Source organism: Lithobates pipiens, unplaced genomic scaffold (assembly GCF_037356315.1).
Source record: "Lithobates pipiens isolate NorthernLeopardFrog02 unplaced genomic scaffold, aLitPip1_a1.2 Scaffold_22, whole genome shotgun sequence".
In the NCBI taxonomy this organism is placed as follows: domain Eukaryota; kingdom Metazoa; phylum Chordata; class Amphibia; order Anura; family Ranidae; genus Lithobates; species Lithobates pipiens.
In genome coordinates this window covers 28,330,008-28,354,391 of record NW_027507784.1, presented here as the reverse complement: position 1 = coordinate 28,354,391, position 24,384 = coordinate 28,330,008, and the positions used below count along the sequence as shown (strand labels likewise).

The window sequence follows — 24,384 nt, the reverse complement described above, 5'->3', positions numbered from 1 at the left end:
TGCACACTTATCACTGTATTATTGGTTTTAGCGCTACTTTTTTTCTGAATATTTGTCACATTCCTGTGTAGCAGCTTGTTCACTTTAGTTCATTTCACTTTTTTTTATCAGTGCAGTATTATTCTACTTCCATTTCAGCTTCCGTAGTACGGTTCAAACATTTATCGGGCTTCGGAGGAAGGGAAGATTTCCTGACAGACTTCCATGGTAGCATACGTTTGGGTAGCCCTGCCCTGGCTCCTATCCCATAGGACCCCACTCCCATAAATTTTCAGGCCTCCTTCCTTTTTTGTCCTCCTCACTCATAGGACCATTTGTATGAAGCTTTCCTACCTTTTGGAAGTACCAGTGGCAGGGGTCTCATATGGGACAGCAGTGCAGATGGCAGGAGCATCCTGTGGTATCCAGAAGTCTTGCAGGACGGCTCGAGTGGTCACCGATTTCCTAGCTATCAGCGGGGTGGTTTTATGGCACACATATGCAGAGGAGACGCCTGGAGAATCGGGGGGTCCAGCCATTTGACCCCCAGTGTAAGGAACATTCTTCCCACTGATCACCAATGTAAAGAGCATTCTTCTCCCTGATCACCAATGTAAGGAGCATTCTTCCCACCGATCACCAAGGTAAGGGGCATTCTTCCCACCGATCACCAAGGTAAGGGGCATTCTTCCCACCGATCACCAAGGTAAGGGGCATTCTTGCCACTGATCACCAATGTAAGGGGCATTCTTCCCACTGATCACCAATAACTTACATCAAGGTCCCCCATCAAAATCCACCTTAGGAGTCTCTTACAGTAGATCAGTGCCTCCCCTCCTACATCAGAATCCACCTTCGGATCCTCCAGTTACATCAGAATGCCCTTCAGGAACCTTCTCTTAAATCAAGGTCCCCATCAGCATCTTCCTTACATCAAGGTTCCCATCTGAGTCCACATTAGGACTGTTCTCGTACATCAGAATCCCCTTACATCAAGGACCCCATCAGCAGAGACCAACTGATCTGGATCCTCAGTCTGTGCCAATCAGCTGCAGGTTGCATAAAATCTCATAGCAGGCTGATTGTGGCCTGCAGGCCAAAGTTTGGAGAAACTTGTCTCCTGCAGGTGGGAAGAACTTTCGTGAAAAACAAAAAACAACACAAAACAAAAAATAACCTTGAGGACTAGCGGGAAAGAAAAGCCCAATGTGGTTATAGGAGGAAGTCCTCTTGAATTTTAGGGCCTCATTTTCAATTTGGTCAAATGTCCTCCATGAAGTCTTTAAAAGTGGTTGTATGCATGAAGGTAAAATACCTGTGTGCAGCAGCAGCGCCAACTCCTAAAACTTACTTGAGCCCCATTTCTATCCAGTAATGTGTACAAAAGCCTCAGCTCTCCCAAATCTCTGCCTCCTAACCAATGAGGAGAAAGCATCGGCCATAGGCATGTGTGAATTAACACACCGAGCAGCAGCTTGAGATCCTCCATATCAAGCCGCTTGGTATGGGGGCACTAGGCAGACCTGAGGGACCAAGAGCCCAAGCGGGGTACTTGGGAAAAATCAGGGCTCTTTTGTGCAAAACTACTGTACAGAGCACACTAGTACATACTCGTTATTTTTAAAAACTGAACCTTCAATATCACTTTAATGGTGACTTTTCACCTGATCGTGACCCAGTTGGCTGCTGGTTTTCCAGCATTCTTGTCTGACAAAAGGCGGGCAAACAGCCATCTTGTATCAGACCTCCAGCAAAATGGCCAAGCGATCACTTCCCATTTGCAATTTCTAAGGAAATGCAGTGATCTGAGCAGCCGAGAGGCTATATAAACTAGTTTGAGGTCTGACACTAGAGGACCCCTTGATAACGTCCTATTGGACACAAAGCTTTGGGGAGCAGACACTAGTGCTGATGTCAGGCCCCTGTCCGATACCGGGTGAGCAGTGGCACCCGTTCTCACGTTAGGATTTATTTTGGCTTTTAGTATACAATTCCAATAAATACTACACTATGGAGACTTCATCTGGCTCCCAGGTGAGATTTACATCTGGATGGTGCAAGTTGCTGGACAGCCTTCCCCACAACTGATGGAGGATCTACCCTGAGTGCATGCTTGTTGCTGTAGCGGCAGCCAGCTTTTCCGGTGAGTGTCCGTTTCACAGGTGTATGGTAGATGATTCTGGCGCACTGTACTGGATCAGCTCTTCATTTTTCAAGTCACCACCAAACTTTTGCACACATTTTTACACTATACTATTTTGTTTTCACCTATAAGTTTATATTGCTGATCCCATCACGGGACTTTGCATTTAAATCCACTCATCACTACATTTTCTATTGTTGATCCAAAAGATTGGACTTATTTAGATGTTTCCACTTTTAACACTTGACTTTTTTTTTTTAAATGTGCTGTCCATTTATAAGACAGTATTCTCATTCCATCGCTGTTCCTTTAGGCACTACACACGAAGATTTCGAGTAGCAAGGCTGTGGAATTGCCTTCCACAGGCAGTGGTCTCAGTGGGGAGCATCAATCGTAAAAAAAAAAAAAACAACGATAAGCACCTGAACGACGCAACATTCAGTGATATACAATGCAATACTGATATATAATCACACAGAGGTTGGACGTGTCTTTTCAACCTCACCTACTATATCATTTATAAGTTTGGTATAGTACTTAACTGTCAGCTGCCACCCCACCACAGCGCAGAGATGCAACTTTTTATTTCAGGTAAGTACCATCATGTTACTTTTAAAAATGGTGAATTTTCACCCAATAGTGAGCCAGTTGGCTGTTAATTTTCCAGCATTCTAGCACAACAAAAACATCCATGTTGTGTTGGACCAGCTGACACAAATTGGCCAAATGCCGGCCGATGTCAGCTGGTAGGGATGAGCTTCGTGTTCGAGTCGAACATCGGCTGTTCGCCCGTTCGGCGAATTCCGAACATTATGGGCTGTTCGCGCCAAATTCATGTGGCGCTCACGGCCCACAATGCACTGCGTCATTGCAGGCTCATGATTGGCCAAGCATGCACTGAGACCCCACATGCTTGGCCAATCACAGCGCCAGCAGCGAGGAGAGCCATGATTGGCCACAGGCAGGATGCCTGTGGCCAATCATAGCTCAGGCTGTGTAGTACACGCCCCACACTATATAAGGCCGCCAGCGCGGTGGCCTTGTGTAGTGTGTTGGCGTCTGGAGCAGTTAGTGGGTGTTCTGTGTACCTTCAACACAGTACACACCGATCGTTATCGGCCGATTTTCGATCTTGCTCTTCTGTAGTGGTTGTTGTCTGCTTGCCCTGACCGCAGTATACACCGCTATATTCACCTCACCTATATAGCTAGTGATCTAGCTTTTATAATAGAGCTTACAGTCAGTAGTGTTAGGAGCTAGTGCGTGCTGTCTGCGTGCTCTGTACCCAGTACATACCGCTATATCCACCTACATAGCTCTTCTCTATTTGAGCCCACTTGCCATCTGCAGGAGTTATTGGAAGTTGTGTGTGCCTCCAGCACAGTATACATCTGTATATACCCCTTTATCTCTGGTGTTCGATAAAAAAGGCATCTGCAGGAGTTAGTGGGTGTTTTGTGCCTCCAGCACAATATACACCTGTATCTACCCTTTATTGCTGTTCTCTAATAGAGCCATCTGCAGGGCTTAGTGGGTGTTGTGTGACCCCATTACAGTATACCCCTTTATCTCTGGTGTTCTATAATAAAGGCATCTGCAGGAGTTAGTGGGTGTTGTATACCTCCAGCACAATATACACTACCCAACTGCTGTTTTACCCAACTCCCTTCAGGCCATTACCATGTCTGGAAGGCCAGCAAGGAGAGGCAGACAGGCGCGAGCCGATAAAAGAGGGCAAGCAGGCTGTGTCTAGAGATAAACAGTGCTGGTCCTGGACGCGGTGCATTGTCATGAGCACATGGCCATGGGACACGCTTGTCCTTTTCGGCAGCTGGACATGTTGAGCCGCAACATGCCAATGACTTAGTAGAGTGGATGACCAAGCCCTCCTCATCCTCTCACCCAGTCTCAGGGTACTAGCAAAGCAGCTACCAGCGCATCGTCTTCCCTCCTCTCAATGTCATCATCAGTGACTCCTTCCCTAGACCCACCACGTCCTCCTGAGGAGTCTCCTGGACTCTTTGAGCACAGTGTTGGGTACATGCTCCAGGAGGATGCCCAGTGTTTTGTAGCCTCTGATGACACTCAGCTAGAGGAAGGCAGTAGCGTGAATGCAGAGAGAGGGGATGCTCAAGAAGGAAAGCAATCTGGCAGTCATGTTCCACAAGCTGCAGCATACTGCCAGGTTTGCTACAGCGATGAAGAGGGAGGGGATGATGAGGGCACTGACTCCACGTGGGTGCCTGGTAGGAGAGAGGAGGCACATGTCCAACGAGGCAGGATGCCCTCCGGGGGCCAGCTTAGGGGCAGCACACCGACTGAATCACACCGCAGAGCTCCGCCTGTGCAGGGCGCTGCCTCTGCGTGTTATTCTAAAAGTTCTTTGGTGTGGGCCTTTTTTGAGACGAGTGCATCAGATCGCACCGCTGCTATTTGCAACATATGTCTCAAGCGTATCTCGTGTGGCCAAAACATCAGCCGCTTGGGCACCACATGCTTGACCAGACATATGTTGACCTGCCATGCAGCTCGTTGGCAAGCGTACCTCAAAGACCCACACCACAGAACAAAGCGGACCTCTCCTTGCTCCTCATCAGCTGGCATCTCCAACCCCACTAGACCTTCAGTCCTCTCTGAAACCTGCTCTGAGAGGGGGCACTGCAGAGGAAGGGTGTGCTGTCCAAAAATGTCCACCTATCGAAGACTGTCCACCCCGTACAGGGCAGGGAAACGAGGAGATTTGCAAAATGTCCTAAGATGAACGGCGCCTGCACCGCGAGTCCAGGTGCAAGACCCACCACCCAAGTAGACACAGGGCTGCATATAGTTAGAGGACCCCTCGCGGGCACGCTTCACTCGGCTCTTTTATATTCTAACGATATGTCCTACTTGGATGGTAGGGCTTGAACCTGGACTCATGGTGCAGGCGCCGTTCATCGTCAGATATTTTCGGAATCTGCTTGTCATGTTATCTGCGCATGTGCAGTACACTGCGGACACTATCCGACGGGGGAGAGTATTTTACAGGACAAGGGCACTAGTTTAGTTTGCTTGTGGGCCTACAGTTTGGCAGCTGCTGGGTTACAGTAGATAATTAAGGCCTAAGGATAAAAACAAGTGAGGGTAAATCTGGCTGACAAATTTGTTTCTTTATAACCTTCAAAGGATTCCTATTCATGTTTTCCACCATCACAGAATTATGTTTAGTAAAGTGGTTCTTTTTTCCTCCTCTCAGTAAAATGGAGACCGACAGCTTTAGTCTGGAAACATTTCTACAGTGCAATCTTCAAATATTGTAATGTTCTTTTCCAAATGCTACAAGGATGACAGACATCCTGGCATGCCAGAGGTGACCCTACAGACATTAAATACTTTATGGAATGAAATGAAGACCATAATGAAAGCGCAATGAGCTTTTTTCCTCCAGAGTTATTGCAGAAACTCCTTTCTGCTATTTCTGGGATTATCACAAAGTATTTCTTCTCCAGAAACTAGTTTCAAGTAAAGGAAGTGTTACAAACCATGACCTCTTAAAAATGCATCACACCTTAATTTATAGAGAAAGACATCTGGGGGGAAATATATCAGAACATTCACCAAGCTCTTCAGAGAATTTATGCTTCTGGATCAGCATTCAGTAACTGAATACATATTGGTATGAAGCTTTTGAGGAATAAAAAAAAAAAAAAAAAAAAAAGTGAGGTGACCTGTTCTCATGTATAGGTGAAATGTTCTTAACATATAAACTCCTTGGAGGAGGGAAATGTTAAAGGGGGGGGGGGACCCAAACACGTACCTACCCCAAAAACCCTTACCTTGCTTCCAGCATTGTTATGCTATGTGAATATGAACATACAAAGTAGGTGCTATCCCAATTTGACTGCAGAAGTAGAAATACACTTTAAAACTGAAATAAGGATCAGCTACTTTTGGATTTAAACAATTTATTTAAGAAACTAAAATTAAAAAAAGATGCACAAGAACATGAACAGCAAAATTAACTGTCTTAACATAACCACTGGGAATCTTTTTTTTAAAAAAAAAAAATCAGAAAATTACAGAACAGTTGCAGCATTGCAACTCCTAACATTACTCATGAACGATACGTAAGGGTTCAGCATTGCGCCCAGATTCGTGCAGGAATGGAGACAGATACGGGTACAGCTTCTCCGTGAAGGTGGCATTGAAGGTGTAGATGGCGGTCATGTTATCGGCATTGTAGAAAGATATCTGGCCTGCTTCATAATCCACATACACTCCGATTCTCTTCGGTTTGACATCAAGAAGCAGATTCTTGGACGGGGACTCCAGGGCCTTGTACGAGATGCCGTTTCTCAGCCAGATGGCCCAGTATCCGTTCTTGGGGTTCAGCTTGATCTTACCCTTGCGGTTGCTGGATTCACTGGCCATACCGACATCCCAAGCGGTTTTGTCTCCCACATCCACCTCCCAGTAATGGCGGCCTGACGCAAAGCCGGAGGACCCAAGAACAAGAATACACTGGCTGAAACGCTTAGGATTGTCAGGGAGGGGGAGCTTGGTGTCCCCATATTTAACACTGGTCAGCCCGTCAGCCAAGACCAGATTGGGGTGGGCTGTGCCTGGATCCAGCAGCATCGGAGTCAGATCTGCACAAGGAAAAAAAAAAAAAAAAAAAAGTGTTAAAAAAAAAAAGCCGATAGTATGGTGCTTTGAAGTTATCCACATTCTGTCATGTTACAAGCAAAAACTTGAGGGGAGTGAGCTGTGCCTGCCCGCTCTGCATAAGTGGAGCAAGCATGGACCCTCAACTGCCTGCTCAAACAGATCCACAGCTGATCAGGCAGATCAGCTGGCCGAGTTTGCCCCGTGTGAAGTAACAGTTTATAGAGAACATGAGTGATATTCAAAGAGCCTATATGAGCAGAGTAAGTCTCAGGAATGGACTTATCTACAAGATTGTAGATTTGTGGCTGTTACAGTATATATTTATTGACCATAGGGTCACAAATAATCTCACTATAAGCAGAGTCGCCCCAACTATTGACTGCCATTAAGCAGGGTGCCCCAAAAATAAATGAGGGGGCTGCAATTAGTATTATGTACAGGGGCCCAAACTGCACCCCCCTGAACATTATACAGAGGGCTACAGATAATGTTCATTATAGGCCCCCAAAACTGTATCCACCTTGGCATAACCAGAGGGCTATGTTTATGATATAATCTTACCAAAGAACACTGCAGACACTAGAGGAAATTATGCCCAAAAACTACAGAAACGTCACAGGTTATATTGGGAATATGCTGCAAAAGACAGTGAGAAGGGGGATGGCTACACAAACCTAGTAAAGCTCACTGTTACCCCTTTTACAAGTAAATACTCCCACTACAGACTCAGGGGGTTCTCATACCAAAAAAGGGTATCGAAGAGCTGCATGTGGGCCTGGGGTTTGCAGTCTGGGCTCCAAGGATTTAAAGAGTATGCATTCAAGAAGTGAACCCAAAAAATTTAAAACAGAACACATTGACCAAATCATGTTGGACGTACAAGCCTGTACTTACATGGAGCAATGAAGGATTTCATCTGCTTCCACATTGCGTACTGAATAGGGCCCTTGAAGGTGCCCTGGCAAAGGTCCTTGGATAGAAGGGTATTCCCACCAGATGTAACTTCTCTCTGCTGCTCCTGGCATCTGGTTAAACAGAAGAAACTTAAGTATAAAACACCGACCAAATTTGTTTAATAAGATGAAGATTTATGCAAATATAAAGTGAAACTTACTTCTCAATGAATGACTTGATGTCCTGCAAAATTAAAGGGGGGGGGGAAAAAATAAAAATTATTTAACTCATTGCAACCACAATGGATTAAAACCCTCCAATTGCAACCCCTTCTTGCCTGCCCAAGCATCCCATTTAAACTATTTGGAATACCAGGGGGTGAGAAGGATAGGTGATCATGTGACCACCGTCAGTCCCACGAGCTAAAGATCTTTAGTGCAGAAAGCGTAGTCTGACAGCTCAGTCTTTACGCTGGCAGCACACAAGCACTCGGCACAAAGCTCAGAGGCCCAGTGATGCATCTGCTTTGTGTGGAGGCATTTAAACCCCACCCTTTTGCTGCTGCACAAGTGTTGCGCGGTTGTAAAGGGACTAAAGCAGGGAAGATCCACTTACAGTCAGGAAAGAAATGGAGTCTGTGTCATCCATTCTCTCCTTGGCCACACCGATGGTCTGCTGGATGTTGTCTCTATTCTCCTGCATCTTCACCAGGTTGGTCTCCATATCTTTCAGGAGACTCTCGCCCTGTTCCTGGAGCTGCTCCAGCAGTTTTTCCTCTCGTTCCTTGAGGAACTTGTGCAGCTTCTCAAACTCAGACACAATGTGGTCCTGGAACCCATTCAGGTTGGTCTGTAGAGGAGGGAAGTAGGGTGAGATACTACTTTTTAAACATGTTTGCAGAGACCTGCATCAATCACACAATCTAATGCATGGACCAGGATTTGGCTTACTTTGTGTTGTTCAATCTTCTCATTTTGCTGGTTGGTCAGCTGTTCAGTCACCTTCAGGGCTTCTTCTAGGGGAGACACTATAGAGGACAGCTCAGCCTGTAGAGGAAACAAGGCTATCATGGTAAATAAAATACTCAACCTCAATCTCAGGATCAGCAGTAATATTACAGATCACTTACTCTGTAGACGCCCACCGCATCCAGGATGGGAAGGAAGTTATGACTTGCATGTTTCAGGGAGTCACGGCAGATGACGCAGCTCAGGGTTCCATCATCCTTACAATACAGCTTGAGCCTCTCGTCATGCTCGGGGCAGTTCTCAAGGGGACGGGCCTTTTCCTTCCCCACAGGTTTGGAAGGAGTCACGGTGGCAGAACCGGCAGTCTTCTTCACCAGGTTGGCCAGGGCTCGGTTGGTAGTGTATCTCTTATCAGTTATTTCTTCCTTACAGTCGGGGCAGGTGAAGGAATCCCGACCCTCCCAGGACTTGTCAATACAGTTGCGGCAGAAGTTGTGACCGCATTCCACCATGACGGGATCCTTGAAGAGCTCATTGCACAGCAGACAGGTCAACTCCTCTGCAAAATCTCCAGAGGCCACGGCAGAACCACCCTCGGGGGCTTCTTGGACCTCCACCTTGGCTTTCTAGAACAAACAAAGAAAAAAAAAAGTCTAAGGGAAGGCAATTTATTGCAGTTAGGAAAGAAATGGGGTATTATTGATAAACGTCCATGTGCGATACTGTAGATTCAGATAGTCACTTTTGTTTAACAAAAATAAAAGGTCTATTAAAAATGGCATGTCCCGAGAAACGATCGTCCAGCTAAATGGAATTTAGGAGAAACATTGGTTAAGGTACACTTCCTAAAAAACACACAAGTACTTTTATAGACTTTAAATCATACAGACTGGGGAACCCATAAAGTCAACAAGGTAGATTAAAACCGATTTAAAAGCGCAACTGATTTACCAACCCCCCCCCCCCCCCAAAAAAAAAATTATACAAAGCACCATCCCAAAGAGCAAACAATTTTTTGGGGTGGATCTAAAAGCGTGTTCCAATATGTGCTTAAAAAAAAAAAAACTGGTGAAATGCAATCTTAGAAAAACAATGTCAGATGAACACTTGTTTATTTTTGTGTTTAGTAGTTTCTCTTAGAAAACAATGGAGCAAAAAAAATAAAAAAAAGGTATATAGACAGTTTTGACCAAAAAAAAACAACAAATAGCCATTTCATCTGAGGTGACCAATACATATTTGGACTCTTGCTGGTTCAATTATAAAATACAAAGCAAGATCCAGAGCTAAATATAGTTTGGCTTTTGTTTATATAGCTATAAGCTGGCATAGACATCAGATTAAGACAACCAAGATCAGGTCATCCAACATCTATGGCTAGCTTAATCTTTATTCTGTACTGGTCCACCAAGGAGCCAAATAGATGAACGTAAAATCTCTATGGCAAACAGACTGGCAGAGATCACGGTATCATAGAAAATATTGCAATAACTGCTCAGTCTCAAATTCAATCACCAGGTCATTCCAGCAATTAAAAATAAAATAAAAAAAGCGCATTCATTTGTCTGCATTGGAGCCTGCAGAACACTGCATTGCATATGCAATGCCCAGGCAAATGCTCCCTCCCAGCCCCAGGTGCATAGAGGTATGACACCACCATGTATGTCGCTGGAGAAACAGAATGGACTGAGCGCCGGGACTTCACATGTGATGCATCGAGATTTACAAGTCCCTCTGCCATGGCGGCAGACGTAATTTATAATCTGTTCACAGCTTTTGTGAATGGATGAGAGTTTACAGACCAAAGTGCATTTTCGCCAAAAGGTTTACTTAAATTTATCTTACATTGAACTCCATTCTACCAGCGGTTTGAGCAAATTAGAGGAAGAAAGAGCCAACATTCAGCGATTATACAGAACACTGCAGCCGCTGTAACCTTTGCAGAGTGATGCACTTCAGAGCTCCCTATTCACAGAAGCAAGAAAATAAATGTGTACTTACTGCTCAGGCTTTGCTAAAATTCTGAACACCTGATAAAGTGAGCTCGTTCACAATAATTGCTATGGGGTGGTAAAATTTCATGGCAAAGTTGTGCACTTACCTCCCCTAACCGCTCCCTCCTTTAGCTGCAGAGGACATACATATGCCGCAGCTGCAATTATTTGCTTGGCAATCATAGTTATACCCAGTAACTAAGCCTTGCTAAGTGCTATTCATTCAAGTGAATAGGGCTGCTCTGCAAGGACCCTCAACTTCATGCAATGTATGCAGTTGCGTTGTGCTAATGTGGGGGTTCAAGCAGATGGAGGTGACAGTACCACCTCACTGTCACATGCTCTTTGAAGAGCAATCCCCATATAAAGAATAAAGCAAATGTCTACGATTCCAAAAGGGAGCGTATGCCCAGTACTTGCTTCATTGCACTCCAAAACATTTTCTTCGAGTGCTACAAGTTTGATATCCAAGGTGGTCAAACCACCAGAAATTCACAAATCAGAAATATACAGACTGATGTTGGTCTGCAAATGCCGTGGAGCACAAAAAGGTCCACACAGAGCAACTTGCTTTGCATGTGTGAGCATTGAGAGGTCCTTATCACCCCAACTCAGCAAGGCTTTGAAAATACAATCTATAATTTATGTGGGTGGTTCTCTGTTTGCAGTGCAACACTCTGCAATGTTTGCTTGTTCCAGTGCTGCAATGCATGTTTACAACGGCAACAAAACACAATCACAGCTGAAAATGAACTGATTATTATTAGGTAGCTAGAAAGTTTAAATGATTTATAAAAAGGTTAAGTCTTCGTGTTCCTAAAATAAAAAAGCAGACCTGGTGCTGCTGCTAGACTGAAAGCATGCAACTGCACCACTACACCAATGACGTGACCTGTAAAATGCTTTATTAAAAAAAAAAATGCGATGCTAAAAACAAATGGCTTGTACGGAAAAAAAAAAACCCCCAAATATATTACATTCAGGGCCCTTTCACACAGGCAGACTGATTGGCTCCGCCTGTTTTAGGCAGACCTGATCGAACCACCCATTGCCACTTATGGCGCAGTGGATGTAAACAGACATGCGTCTGTTAACACCCGCCGACATCCGATCAAAATAGAGGGATGGGGGGGGGGGGAATCAGATGACAGATGTAAAAAAAGGGCAGGTGGTCCGTTTATATCAAGCAGCCCATAGAAGAAAGCGGGCTGTGTCTATCAGCAGAGAGGACATGAATCTGTCATCTGCCAGCTGAGCGGGGATCAGAGGAGAGATCCCCCGCTGAGCAGGCGGATCCATTGGCCAAGTCCGCCAGTGTTAAAGAGCCCTTAGTGAAAAGGGTAAAAATCCAAAAGCATTTAGTGCAAAATATACATTTTGGTTCAACTCTGGAAACTTGCCAGATAAAAAAATAGTCTTTGTATTGCAGTGGGACTTTGTCATTGGCATATCACATTAAGCACATTCTAAAATGAAACACACCATAGTCTTTTCATTACCTTTTCATAATGGCAAATTATCCCCAATCAGAACAGACACCTGGTAGCCATCGCGCTTTTTAAAGGCATAGTCCACCTTTTAGAAAAGTTGGCAAATGCACCAACGTTGGCAAAATAAACACGCATTTACATTTTGAAATGAAGCCTGCAGAGCATCGTGACCGCAATGAGCGGGTAACGGGTGCAAACAGCCGCGGGTCTGTATGAAGAGGTGGCCTTGAGAGGGGCCACTGAAGTACAGAAGTGAGAGGGATTGCTGTTGTGCTCCCTACATGCCACAGTGGCCAAGGTGGCAGATGAGACTCATAGTAAAAAAGAACGCAAATAAAAAGCTGGATGGAGTAGCTGTGCCAGCAGACCCACACATTAAGTTAATAATCAGCCTTTCCCTAGAGGATGCAGCAAGGCAGTGTTGATTTTTGGGGTGTTACACCCTAAATATGAGGAGGTAGACCATGCCTTTAAACAAGCCTGTATGAGCGTGCAGTTTGTACATACGGTGCCCGTCACTGCACAGATGTTTCATGACATTAATTGCATTTTCTGCAGTTACAATTTAAAAGCAAAAGATTCCAGAAACTCCACTTGACTTAAACGCATTAAGAAAAAAGGACATTTAAACCCCTTTCACACTGGGGTGTATTTAAAGAGGGATTCCACTTATAAAAAAAAAATTAAAAGCCAGCAGCTATAAATACTACAGCTGCTGACTTTTAAATGGACAATAAATGGACACTCACCTGTCCCGGGGTCCAGCGATGTCAGCAGCCGAGGCCGATCGATCGGCTCTCGGCTGCTGCCACCACCATTCTAGGTGAGGGAATCAGGAAGTGAAGCGAATCGGCTTCACTTCCCGGTTCCCTACTGCGCATGCGCGAGTCGCGCAGCGCAATAGGAATTGTCCGCGCTGTCACTGGGACCCGTGTGGGTCCCAGCAGACAGCGCGGCAGGACAGGGAGGCATAGACTCCCACGGGAGTCTATGCCCGGAAGTGGGTGTAAATACCTGTTTTTGACAGGTATCTCCCCCCCCCTCCCCCCTGAAAGGTGCCAATTGTGACACCGGAGGAGGGGAGGGTTCCGATCAGTGGAAGTTCCACTTTAGGGTGGAACCCCGCATTAAGGCGCTTTAGCACTAAAAATAGCACCTGTAAAGTGCCTCATCTGCAATCCCAGTGTGAAATCCCGAGTGCTTTCACACTGGGGCACTGCACTTGCAGGATGAAAAAAAAAAAAGTCCTGCAAGCAGCATCTTTGGGGCGGTTTGCAAGCAGTGATCCACCGCCCCTGCCCTTCGATATGCGTTGGCAGCGCTGCCGAAGCGCCTGCAAAGCGTACATGGGTGTTTTTAACCCTCTTCTAGGGGGTTAAAAGTGCCCAAACTCCTGCCCCAGTGAGAAAGTGCTCTTATAGCCACAGAATGTGGGAGAAAAAGAAAAGTTGTAGACTGAAGAGCGCAATACGCAAGAAGCAGACTATAAGGGAAAAATAAGGAAACGAAAAATTCACAAATGTCCCATAAGAAAAAACAATTGTAGGACAAAAGGCGAATAAAATATATACTTAAAAAAAATTTAAAACAAGGAAAAAAAAAATGTTATATCATAAAGGGCAGACATGATGGGCCACTTAGTTTTTCTGCCACTCAATTGCACTTTCAAAGTGCAATAAAAAATGTTTCAGTGTTAGGTCTCGCTTACAGAGCAGTTACCCGTTTTTCTGCACTGCATCAACACAGAATTTCTTCTATGTACCCCATTCACACGGCAACACAGACGGAAGGTACGTACATGCAGCATTTTACTGCAGCGCACAGGAAAGCATCACCCGTTACCACCAATGTGGAGGAAGTGTCACTTTGTGTAAATAAAGTTTACAAAAAAAAAAAAAAAAGGGAGACAAACCGTGTTGAAGCCTCATTGCTCCTGGACAGAAGTTCACACGCATTTTAGAGTGGGGTGCTGTTTGAATGACTCCCTTAAAAAGTAAAGTAAAAAATACAGTCATAAAAGTGGGATCAATGTAGGGCTCTATCCTTCAGAACTGTACATTTCCTGGAGGTGCCTTTAACGTGAGGCACTCTGGAGAAGGAAGCCAACTGAACTTCTCAGAAGCCTCCAGAGAGACCTCCAGGAGGTCTCAGCCTCTAGACACGGCACCCTTAAAAAAGGCGATCCTCAAAAATCATAAACTAAAAATGTGTTTCCGGGCTAAAAGCCGGCTGCAGTGATGGTAAATGACAAAAGAAAAATAAGGCGCCAATGTTTCAAAGGCTTCGACTTAGGCGGCGAGAGGTTGGCGGAGTGGGTTTGACAGCCCGCGTGCGTTACCTTCGATTCGGGTTCGTCTGGGCTTTTCTCCTCCGTTTTTCCATCCTCGACGACATCTCCGTTAGGCACTTCCTCTTCTTTCACTGGTTTCAGCACCAATCGGGTTTTGTCCACCCACTCGTTTTGACGGCGAGCCACTGCGGAAAAAGCGAGCTCACAATAGGTATTTTTTTTTTCATAACACACAGACAAGATGAGAAGGCGGGGGAGGGAGTGTGGCTCAAACCCCAGCTTCTACTTACCACAGGATCCCGGGACACTGGAGGAAAACATGGATAAGGTTAAAAACATTTGAACAATTAAACCCGTGGAATGGAATTTCCTTAACACACTGTCCATTTACAGGAGAAGACAACTAAATGCAGCAACACTGATCTCACCCATCAATGTGCATTTACCTTTTAATTGCAATCTTGTCTGCAGAGCATTGCAACTGAATGGTGCAATGCAGAGGCTCTTCCCTTCCAAGCCTTACAGTGGTTGTATACCCATTTTGTAAAATTTGTACCTACAGTTATACGGTTTGTGATATTCACTTTGCATGCAGCTGCATGTGTTCTGAATGCCTGGCTGCTAGGAAGAAGACTCCCGCATGCATGTGCGGGAGCGACGTCATCGAGACTCCAGCCACTCACAGAGCCGGCAGATACGCCAAGTGCAAAATGTCAGCTCCCTCGGCGTTGACCGGGATTAGATACTAATGCCTTGTTCTAAAGCAATAATTTCATAATGAGCTAGTATGTGGTGCATACTAGCTCATTATGCCTTTGCATTACAGGTTGTTTTTTCCCCTATACAACCACTTTAAGCTGGATACACACTATACAACTTCTGTCAGATTTCCCTTCAAGTATGTAGTGCAAGTGCCTGCCTGATTGCATACAAATTCAACATGTTTAGGTTTGACCTCATGTTTTTGGCAAATCTGAAAAGGAAAGAAAAAAAAATCAATCTAAATAAAAATTGTATAGTGTGTATCTGGCTTAAGGTCTGTACAGGAGGTACAAACCCAAGGCTGGAGGAAGTGCTGCTGAACTACCGGTAAGAGGGAGAGCATGTCCCATCAGACCATCTTCATTTGCCAACAATCCCAGCTCTGGATGATGTAGCTGTGTGGGATGTTGTATGTAACCGCACTTCATGTTACTCCATAAAAATCTGAACATGAAACGGTCACAAAGATGGATTTGGCTTTTTTAGGTGCCAAAAACCATCATGAGTGACCAGTCTTAAGTTTGTAAGGCACTCCACCACCACATCGGGGCAGGTCACTGGGGCAGCAACTGTCAAAGGTGAGAATCTGACAGTTGCCGATATTCCCCCGCCCGCCCCGGTTGGCAACAGCAGGCCTTTATGCCTTTTAGCATAGGCTAAAGACCTAAACCTCACCTACAGAGTAAAGGGAGATCAGATGTGCACATCGAATCACACTCTTATTCAAGGCTAGCTACAAGCCGATCAAAACAACTGTTCTCATAGAACATAATTGCCATTGGCCTATTTTAGACTCCATACACACCAATGCCTTAGGGGAGGACACAAGTCCTCCCCTGATATTTGGTGTGCTGGTTGTGCAAAGATGAAATGAGTGCCGGCTCGAGGTTCAGTCTGCAATGCTGCAGACTGCTCTCCAGCCATTAGCTGCCTGTGGATGGGTCCTAGAAGGGCCCTATTGGAATGGCTCTAGGAGAGCACAATGTATAAAATTTAAAGCAGGAGATTAAACCCTTGTATGGCCTTGATTTTCACTCCTCTACGTTTTAGGTGCAGTAAAATTCTACAAGCATTACCATTCAATGCTATCAATGTGTTTGTAGAAAACACCAAACTTGTATTTAGATTTTTATTAAACACGCTGCACCAAAGCACACCCCTCAACCATAAGACCCCTTTCACACTGGGGTACTTTAAATAACACCTGAAAGTGCCTCTCATGCTTCACCAGTGTGAAAGCCTGAGTACTTTCACACTATGGCGGTGTGCTCGCAGGACAGGGAAAAAAAAAAAAAAAAAAAGTCCTGCAAGCAGCATCTTCGGAGCGGTGTACAGCGACCCTCCACTGCCCACTGAAATTAATGGGCAGCCTCACTAAAGTGCATTGGCAGGATCAGAACACGGGCGCTCTTAACCCTTTATTCAGCCACTAGCAGGGGTTAAAAGCGCCCCTGCTAACGGCCAAAAAGTGCCTTTATAACAGCAGCAAAGGGACGCTAAAACTAGCAGTGCTTTACAGCCAACGTCGCTTTAGTGTGAAAGGGGTCTTAGAGCCATGCAGCCGAAATAAAACCAGAGGGCTGACCCTTAGAGCCAGAGGAGGATTTGTTCGCTCTTCATTTAAAAAAAAATAAAACAAACACAAGGCGACTCTTATATGAGCTCTGATAGGAGCCACGGGTTAAACATTTAACAGGCTATCCCAGCAAAATAAAATAAGATTACAGGAGATTAAAATGAGGAAGAAAGGTTGCCATTGCTGAATAAAAATGCTAGTTGCCTGGCTGTATGGGCCCAATATTTTCCAAAGCCAATGACCTGAAACAAGCAGGATGTGAGCCTGGCGGGAGAAGAGGAGCAACAAAAAATTTAAAGTGGAACTAACCCCAATTTAAAAACAGTTCCATTCCTAACATGCAAGGAATGCCATTACACTTGTGCGTGCTTTCAAACTGTCAGACATGTGGTGTCACAGCCGGTCACATGTGCAGCACCATAGCAGCTGAAGATCAAACAGAGGCCAAGATGGCCGCTTCCTCGGCTTGGGCTTAGTTTCGCTTTAAGCTTCCGACGGCAAAAGCCATGCGACTTTTCATTTCCTAGGAGTTCAGCAATGGCAGCCTGCAGATTCATATCCCATTTAAGGGATCTTACATATTGACGCAAACATTTACCAGATTGGTTCTGTCACTTTCGAGGGCAATGAGGTATTCTAGTTTGTTTAACGAATGTTTTTGTAACAGGGAGAGTCTCACACACGAGAGCTTTACACGTGGCCTTTTTATTGATTTGAAAGCCAATGTTAATTGGTGGAAGTCGGAGGGAAACCCTTGAAGTCAGACCAACCAATTTTGCACATAATCCTCATGTGACCAGATGACCGCCATGAAAAGCTCCCGGGTGCCCCCAACCTACAGCCGACCACATACATTACCCCCCTGGGCTGCACAGTTTGCCTGGAGTCACAAGACCCAAACAAAGTAACATTGAGCTGGACAGGTCCAACCATCCAAATAAAAACAGTTTTTCCGATGATCAGAATTGTACAATCCTAGTTCCTGTGGGCAGGCGCTGTTGTGCAAACACCTTCATATGTTTTTCCATCAGGCCCAATTCACACTTCTATCTGTGTGTTCTAAGAGGTGAAGAGCACTGCATCTGCCCAATGCTTTCCTATGGGTTCTTAAACACCCTGCAAGCAGGCGCCGGCCCTTTAAGGGCAGCCTTGGCACCAGAGGAGTTTCCTGATCATGTGATCAGTGTACTCGCCTCTCAGTTGCCCGTGTATCAGGAGCATTGGCCGACACCTGCCTAACAGTGCTGGGGGTGTGCAATTGAACAACCACCTAGCACACAACCTACCCCCTCCCAGCTGTATGCATGTGGCAGCACGGTGTCACCACGCTTCCATATGTATGCACGCAACTGGCAGGACTACCAGCTTTAATGGACCAAAAAAATAAAAATAGCAGACCCATTTTTGTCCAGAACACCTCAATGTATGGCGGTGCGCTCTTTGCTGGGGTCTAGCGAAAACAAACAGGGAGCCTCCAAAATGCATGTACAACATACATTACCGGCTTAATGCATAAGCATGGAGCCGGCCCGGAGGCTGTGTGCAGCACTAGAGACTAATGTATGTGGGCAGCTGAAGTACACAGGACTAGGCAGACAAGAAATGTACATTCTATAGAAATGCAGTATAAAATGCTGGAAGCGTCCCTGAGAGTTCTGCTTCTCAATCACCTCCTGATTTAACAACATGGCAGATCCCCCCCCATTACACATCCCAGAGACTGAAAACAAAGACACCGCTGCAGGGCGGAGCAGCCGATTATTTATACAGCGAGAGCACAGAAAGGAAAATGGAGGTTTCCATCGTGTTACTTACAACCAACGTAATGGACGTAGAACTCCTCCCTGCCGGCCTGTTTATTCATCCGGGTCTTCACGATCTCCGCGTCATCTGTAATAGAATATACACACGATGAATATACCCAGACAGGAGCCAATGGGAGCACAGAAATAAATGCCAAATATTCCCAGACAGGAGCCAATGGGAGCACAGAAATAAATGCCAAATATTCCCAGACAGGAGCCAATGGGGAGACGCTGAATATACCCAGACAGGAGCCAATGGGAGCCCAGGAATAAACACCTAATATACCCAGAGAGGAGCCAATTGGAGCCCAGGAATAAACACCTAATATACCCAGAGAGGAGCCAATGGGAGTAGAGGGAACACACTGAATATACCCACACAGGAGCCAATGGGAGCACAGAAAAAAACACCAAATATTCTCAGATAGGAGCTAATGGGGAGACGCTGAATATACCCAGACAGGAGCCAATGGGAGCCCAGAAAGAAACACCTAATATACCCAGACAGGAGCCAATGGGAGCCCAGGAATAAACACCTAATATACCCAGAGAGGAGCCAATGGGAGCCCAGGAATAAACAGCTAATATACCCAGACAGGAGCCAATGGGAGCCCAGGAATAAACACCTAATATACCCAGTCAGGAGCCAATGGGAGCCCAGGAATAAACACCTAATATACCCAGAGAGGAGCCAATGGGAGTAGAGGGAACACACTGAATATACCCAGACAGGAGCCAATGGGAGCACAGAAAAAAAACACCAAATATTCTCAGATAGGAGCCAATGGGGAGACGCTGAATATACCCAGACAGGAGCCAATGGGAGCACAGGAATAAACACCTAATATACCCAGATAGGAGCCAATGGGAGTAGAGGGAACACACTGAATATACCCAGACAGTGGCCAATGGGAGCACAGCAATAAATATTCCCAGATAGGAGCCAATGGGAGCAGAGGGAATAACAAAACCCCACACACTGACTATATCAAGAAATTAGCCAATGGGATGGAATAAACAGTGACTATACCCAGATAGGAGTGCCAATGGGGAGGAGGGGAATGAAGAAGCTAAATATACCCAGAAAAGAGCCAATAGGAAAACCAAATATACCCAGACATGAGCTAATGTGAGTACAGGAATAAACACCCAATATACCCAGATAGAAGCCAATGGGAACAGAGGAACAAACTGAATATACCCAGACAGGGGCAGAGTAATAAACACTTTCCGGCTGCTCCACATTCAGGTGAGATTTCTACCCACCACTGAAATTATATTAATATAAACTATATACAAATACATATCTATACACAATTATGAGTTATTTCCCCCCATTCCTTGGCTACATCTCAGTCTTGCTGATCCCATGACACCCCTTTGCAGTTACTTCCCATCTACATGCCCCCCAGTGATGGGTGTGTGGTGTATTCTCTGGGGGTGGTTTCCTGTGTAGTGACCACTTGTCTCCATCAGAAGCCCATGTGACGATGCGGGTGCACTGGGGGCAGGATTGTCACTGTGTTATAAATCTGCAGATTGTACAATTATTGAATATTCCCATCCCGTTCTACACTCCTCTCAGCCCTTCATCCTCTGTTCCCCCCCCCTCTTCTAATTGTTTTTCTACTCCTCGCAGGTACAATACTAGCCCGATGTCAGCCCCCCCTCAGAGCCCAGAACACAAAGGAAGCAGAGAGCGAACGTCTGTGCTGTGGGGGGAGGAAGTGCTCATCATCCTGTGCACCAGGAAGTGTCATCTGGTCCCAGAACAGGAGCCGCCATTGTCCGCCCCCCCTCCCCCTCCTATATTACTAGGAGAGGAAACCCCACAGGGGGACTGATGACCATCATGGCCCAACATCACATGGGAAAAAGCCGAATAATCTACAGAAGACGGCAGCAGTCAAGTGGTACAATCCAGCACGTGTCTTTAGGTTAGAAAGAACCCATCCCCCCACCCCCAGGTAATAACCTGACCAGCAAAACAGGTGCAGCAGGACTGTCAACTGAGGGTGCTGTACACCCCCCCCCCCCCCCACAACCAGAGCCAATCCACAGGGGACATGTACTCCTGACATCGGCACATGTAAAGGGAGATCTCCTAATCCGTGCAGGTTTAGCAGATATCCAGTGTAGCTCCAGGTAAGTCTCATTATAGGCTTTCCTATAGTAAAAAGTGGTTGTAAAAGGTTTACAAGGCGTCAGCATACCAAGACATTTTGGATAATTTCATGTTCCCAACTTTGTGGGAACAGTTTGGGGGACGGCCCCTTCCTGTTCCAACATGACTGCGCACCAGTGCACAAAACAAGGTCCATAAAGACATGGATGAGCGAGTTTGGAGTGGAGGCACTTGACTGGCCTGCACAGAGTCCTGACCTCAACCCCCCCCCATAGAACACTTTTGGGATGAATAAGAGTGGAGACTGCGAGAGCCAGGCCTTCTCATCCAACATCAGTGCCTGATCTCACAAATGCACTTCCGGAAGAATGGTCAAACATTCCCATAGACACCCTCCTAAACCTTGTGGACGGCCTTCCCAGGAGAGTTGAAGCTGTTATAGCTGCAAAGGGCGGAGCCAACTCAATATTTAACCCTACGGACTAAGACGCCATTAAATTTCACGTGCGTGTAAAGGCAGGTGTCCCAATACTTTGGCTAATCTAGTATATGTAGCCTTGGGGGATGATTTACACAAGAAAAGAAAGTTTCCTGCACCTTTTCAAGATGGCAGCCACACGGAAAGGACACGCTGCTTTAGCGCCATGTGGTTACAGGAGCCGGAAAATGTGCTTATCAGATATACGGGGGAGGGGAAACCACATTAAGCATTGTTAGAGGGCAGATAACACGGGGCATACGTCATCACCCCGGGCAACAAGGCCTTACAGGAGGGGGGGTGTTATATCTATATCTCTCTCTCTAGTACTCGCGGTAGGTGCCGTCCTGCCTCTTACAGGAGTAGGTGGGGGAGGGGTGAGGTAGGCGGTGGGGGGGGGGGTATTATACACATTATATAGGGGAGTCTAGAGCTGGGTGATTAAAAGATAAAATAAAAACCCCCTCGATTCACAATTCAAATAGTATTTTTTGTTTGATGTACAGTGTGCGGGTCCCGAGGAGCTGCAGGTAGGTGTTTTTAGGTGAGGATGCAGCTTGGGCCTAGTCCACTGCGTCCAGCCTCACAGACCAGGCCCGACACCGCTGCCTCTCCTAAAAACTCCCACCCGCAGCTCCTCAGGACCCGCGCGGTGTCAGTCCTGGTGGAGGGAAAAAAAAATTTAAGAAAAATCAATTTGCTGAAATTTTTAATTGATTTGACCTCTCAAAGCGATTCAAGATTTAAATCAATTTTTTCAAAGCCCCGCGAGAGGTGGGGGGAGGGGAGTATTACACACAGATATGAGGTATGTTCTCCCGGTAGGTGCTGTCCTGCCTCTTACAGGAGGTAGGGGGGGTGGGGGTGGTATTATATACACATTATAGATGATATGAGGTAAGTACTCATGGTAGGTGCCGTCCTGCCTCTTACAGGAGTAGAGGAGGGGTATTACACACACTATAGAGATAAGGTAAGTACTCATGGTAAGTGCCGTCCTGCCTCTTACAGGAGTATGGGGAATATTACACACATTATATAGAGATATGAGGCAAGTACTCACGTAGGTGCTGTCCTGCCTCTTACAGGAGCATTACATATGGAGATATAAGGTAAGTACTCCAGGTAGGTGCTGTCCTACCTCTTAAGGGAGTAGTGGGGGTATTATACACACCTTATATCAAAATATGAGGTAAGTACTCCAGGTAGGTGCCGTCCTGCCTCTTACAGGAGTAGGTGGGGGGGAGGTAGGTGATGGGGGAGGGGGGTATTATACACACACACGTTACATATAGACGATATATGAGGTAAGTACTCATGGTAGGTGCTGTCCTGCCTCTTACAGGAGTGGGGGGGGGGGGTGTATTACACACTATAGAGATAAGGTAAGTACTCATGGTAGGTGCCGTCCTGCCTCTTACAGGAGTAGAGGGGGGTATTACACACACTATAGAGATAAGGTAAGTACTCATGGTAGGTGCTGTCCTGCCTCTTACAGGAGCATTACATATAGAGATATAAGGTAAGTACTCCAGGTAGGTGCTGTCCTACCTCTTACAGGAGTAGTGGGGGTATTATACACACCTTATATCGAAATATGAGGTAAGTACTCCATGTAGGTGCCGTCCTGCCTCTCACAGGAGTAGGTGGGGGGAGGTAGGTGATGGGGGAGGGGTGAGGTAGGTGATGGGGGAGGGGAGTATTACACACACGTTACATATAGACGATATATGAGGTAGGTACTCACGGTAGGTGCCGTCCTGCCTCTTACAGGAGTAGGTGGCCCCGATGTGGACGGTGAAGTCCTCTTCCTCCTCGTCTTCCCCTCCCCCGTCCTCTCCGTCCTCCTCCATGTTCTCCTCTTCCTCCTCCTCCGGGTTGCTCTCCATCTCCTCTCCTCCCTCCTTCACCTCCGGCTTCTCGTTCTCGGGCTGGGACACGGCGGCCATGGCGGGTGAGGCGGTCACGTGACGCGGAGAAGAGCGGGAACTGTGGCGGGGCGCCCCTCGGGTGAGCTCGGTACACCGGGGTTGCGGTGTGCGCGGGCGGGAAGGCCGTGTACCGGGGAGAGAGAACGCGCCTCGCACAGAGCCGAGGGAGTGAGGAGAGTGTGAAGGTCGGACTGCAACCTGCCGAGACAAGATGGAGACTGAACAACGCTGCGTGTGCCGGCCAGCCTCCCTCTGCGCACAATGATTGGGCGGAGCGCCTATTTCTGGCTCCTCCTCTTCCGTACGCTGTGGCCAATTACGGGGTGACACTGCACGTTGCGGCTCCTCCTCTTTTTCCCGCTGTGCTCGATTATTGGGCAAAACTGCGCCTTGCGGCTACGCCCCCTCCTCTTCCTCCCGCTGTCACCAATGACTGGACGGAACCGCGCATTTCGGCTCCTCCTCACCCTCCCCGCCGCGTCCAGTGACTGGGCGGAGCTTTGTTTTCCGCCTCTTCTTCCCCCTGTTCACAAAGAGTAGGCGGGGCCACAGCCACCGCGGGGAACGCACGCTTGCCCCCATTAAACATGGCCGCTGCTCGCCTCACGTGATCTGCGACGTACTTCCGATTCTTGCTAGCGGCCTACTCTGCGGTGACGGGTTCGGATTTGGAAGGCGCTGAATTCGAGTCGGAGAGCGGTCGGATTGTCCGGAGGAGTTGGCGGGGTTCCGCTGTCCTTTACGTGACGTCGTGTAGAAAGGGTGACGTCAGAGGAGCCGGTCATGTGATTGGCACGGTGAGGCCTAATATGGATTGTTATGGTGACAGAGGAGAGTGTGTGGAGAGGGGGCTACAGAGCCCGGATATCCCTCCATGCAGTGTCCTACACTATCCCCCTCATCCCTCCATACAGTGTCCTACACTATCCCCCTCATCCCTCCATACAGTGTCCTACACTATCCCCCTCATCCCTCCATACAGTGTCCTACACTTCCCCCTCATCCCTCCATACAGTGTCCTACACGATCCCCCTCATCCCTCCATACAGTGTCCTACCGATCCCCCTCATCCCTCCATACAGTGTCCTACGGTATCCCCCCTCATCCCTCCATACAGTGTCCTACGGTATCCCCCCTCATCCCTCCATACAGTGTCCTACGGTATCCCCCCTCATCCCTCCATACAGTGTCCTACGGTATCCCCCCTCATCCCTCCATACAGTGTCCTACGGTATCCCCCCTCATCCCTCCATACAGTGTCCTACGGTATCCCCCCTCATCCCTCCATACAGTGTCCTACGG

The 24,384-nt window shown here is 46.8% G+C and overlaps 2 protein-coding genes across 4 annotated transcripts in view; one reads left to right on the top strand and one right to left on the bottom strand.

The window, feature by feature from the left end:
- The window catches only part of LOC143923499 (nuclear factor 7, brain-like), a 744,238-nt gene extending 720,880 nt beyond the window's left edge, over nt 1-23,358 (bottom strand). Inside the window, exons 1-9 of one of the 3 annotated variants that reach the window (XM_077447210.1) lie at nt 22,899-23,334; nt 18,559-18,633; nt 14,454-14,590; nt 8,793-9,257; nt 8,614-8,709; nt 8,279-8,512; nt 7,884-7,906; nt 7,664-7,794; nt 6,050-6,750 (exon numbers count right to left, since the gene is read on the bottom strand). In XM_077447210.1, coding sequence (XP_077303336.1) covers nt 6,212-6,750; nt 7,664-7,794; nt 7,884-7,906; nt 8,279-8,512; nt 8,614-8,709; nt 8,793-9,257; nt 14,454-14,590; nt 18,559-18,633; nt 22,899-23,100 — 1,902 coding nt within the window. In that variant the 5' untranslated portion in view covers nt 23,101-23,334 and the 3' untranslated portion in view covers nt 6,050-6,211. Of the gene's footprint in view, nt 1-6,049; nt 6,751-7,663; nt 7,795-7,883; nt 7,907-8,278; nt 8,513-8,613; nt 8,710-8,792; nt 9,258-14,453; nt 14,591-18,558; nt 18,634-21,485; nt 21,529-22,898 lie in introns of those variants that run through there. The other 2 variants (XM_077447211.1, XM_077447208.1) reach the window with 2 other exon arrangements.
- Nucleotides 23,359-23,625: 267 nt separating this feature from the next.
- Nucleotides 23,626-24,384, top strand: part of KAT8 (lysine acetyltransferase 8) — a 37,146-nt gene continuing 36,387 nt past the window's right edge. Inside the window, exon 1 of the mRNA XM_077447212.1 lies at nt 23,626-23,879. The gene's annotated coding sequence lies outside the window, so the exon portion shown is untranslated. The remainder of the gene's footprint in view (nt 23,880-24,384) is intronic.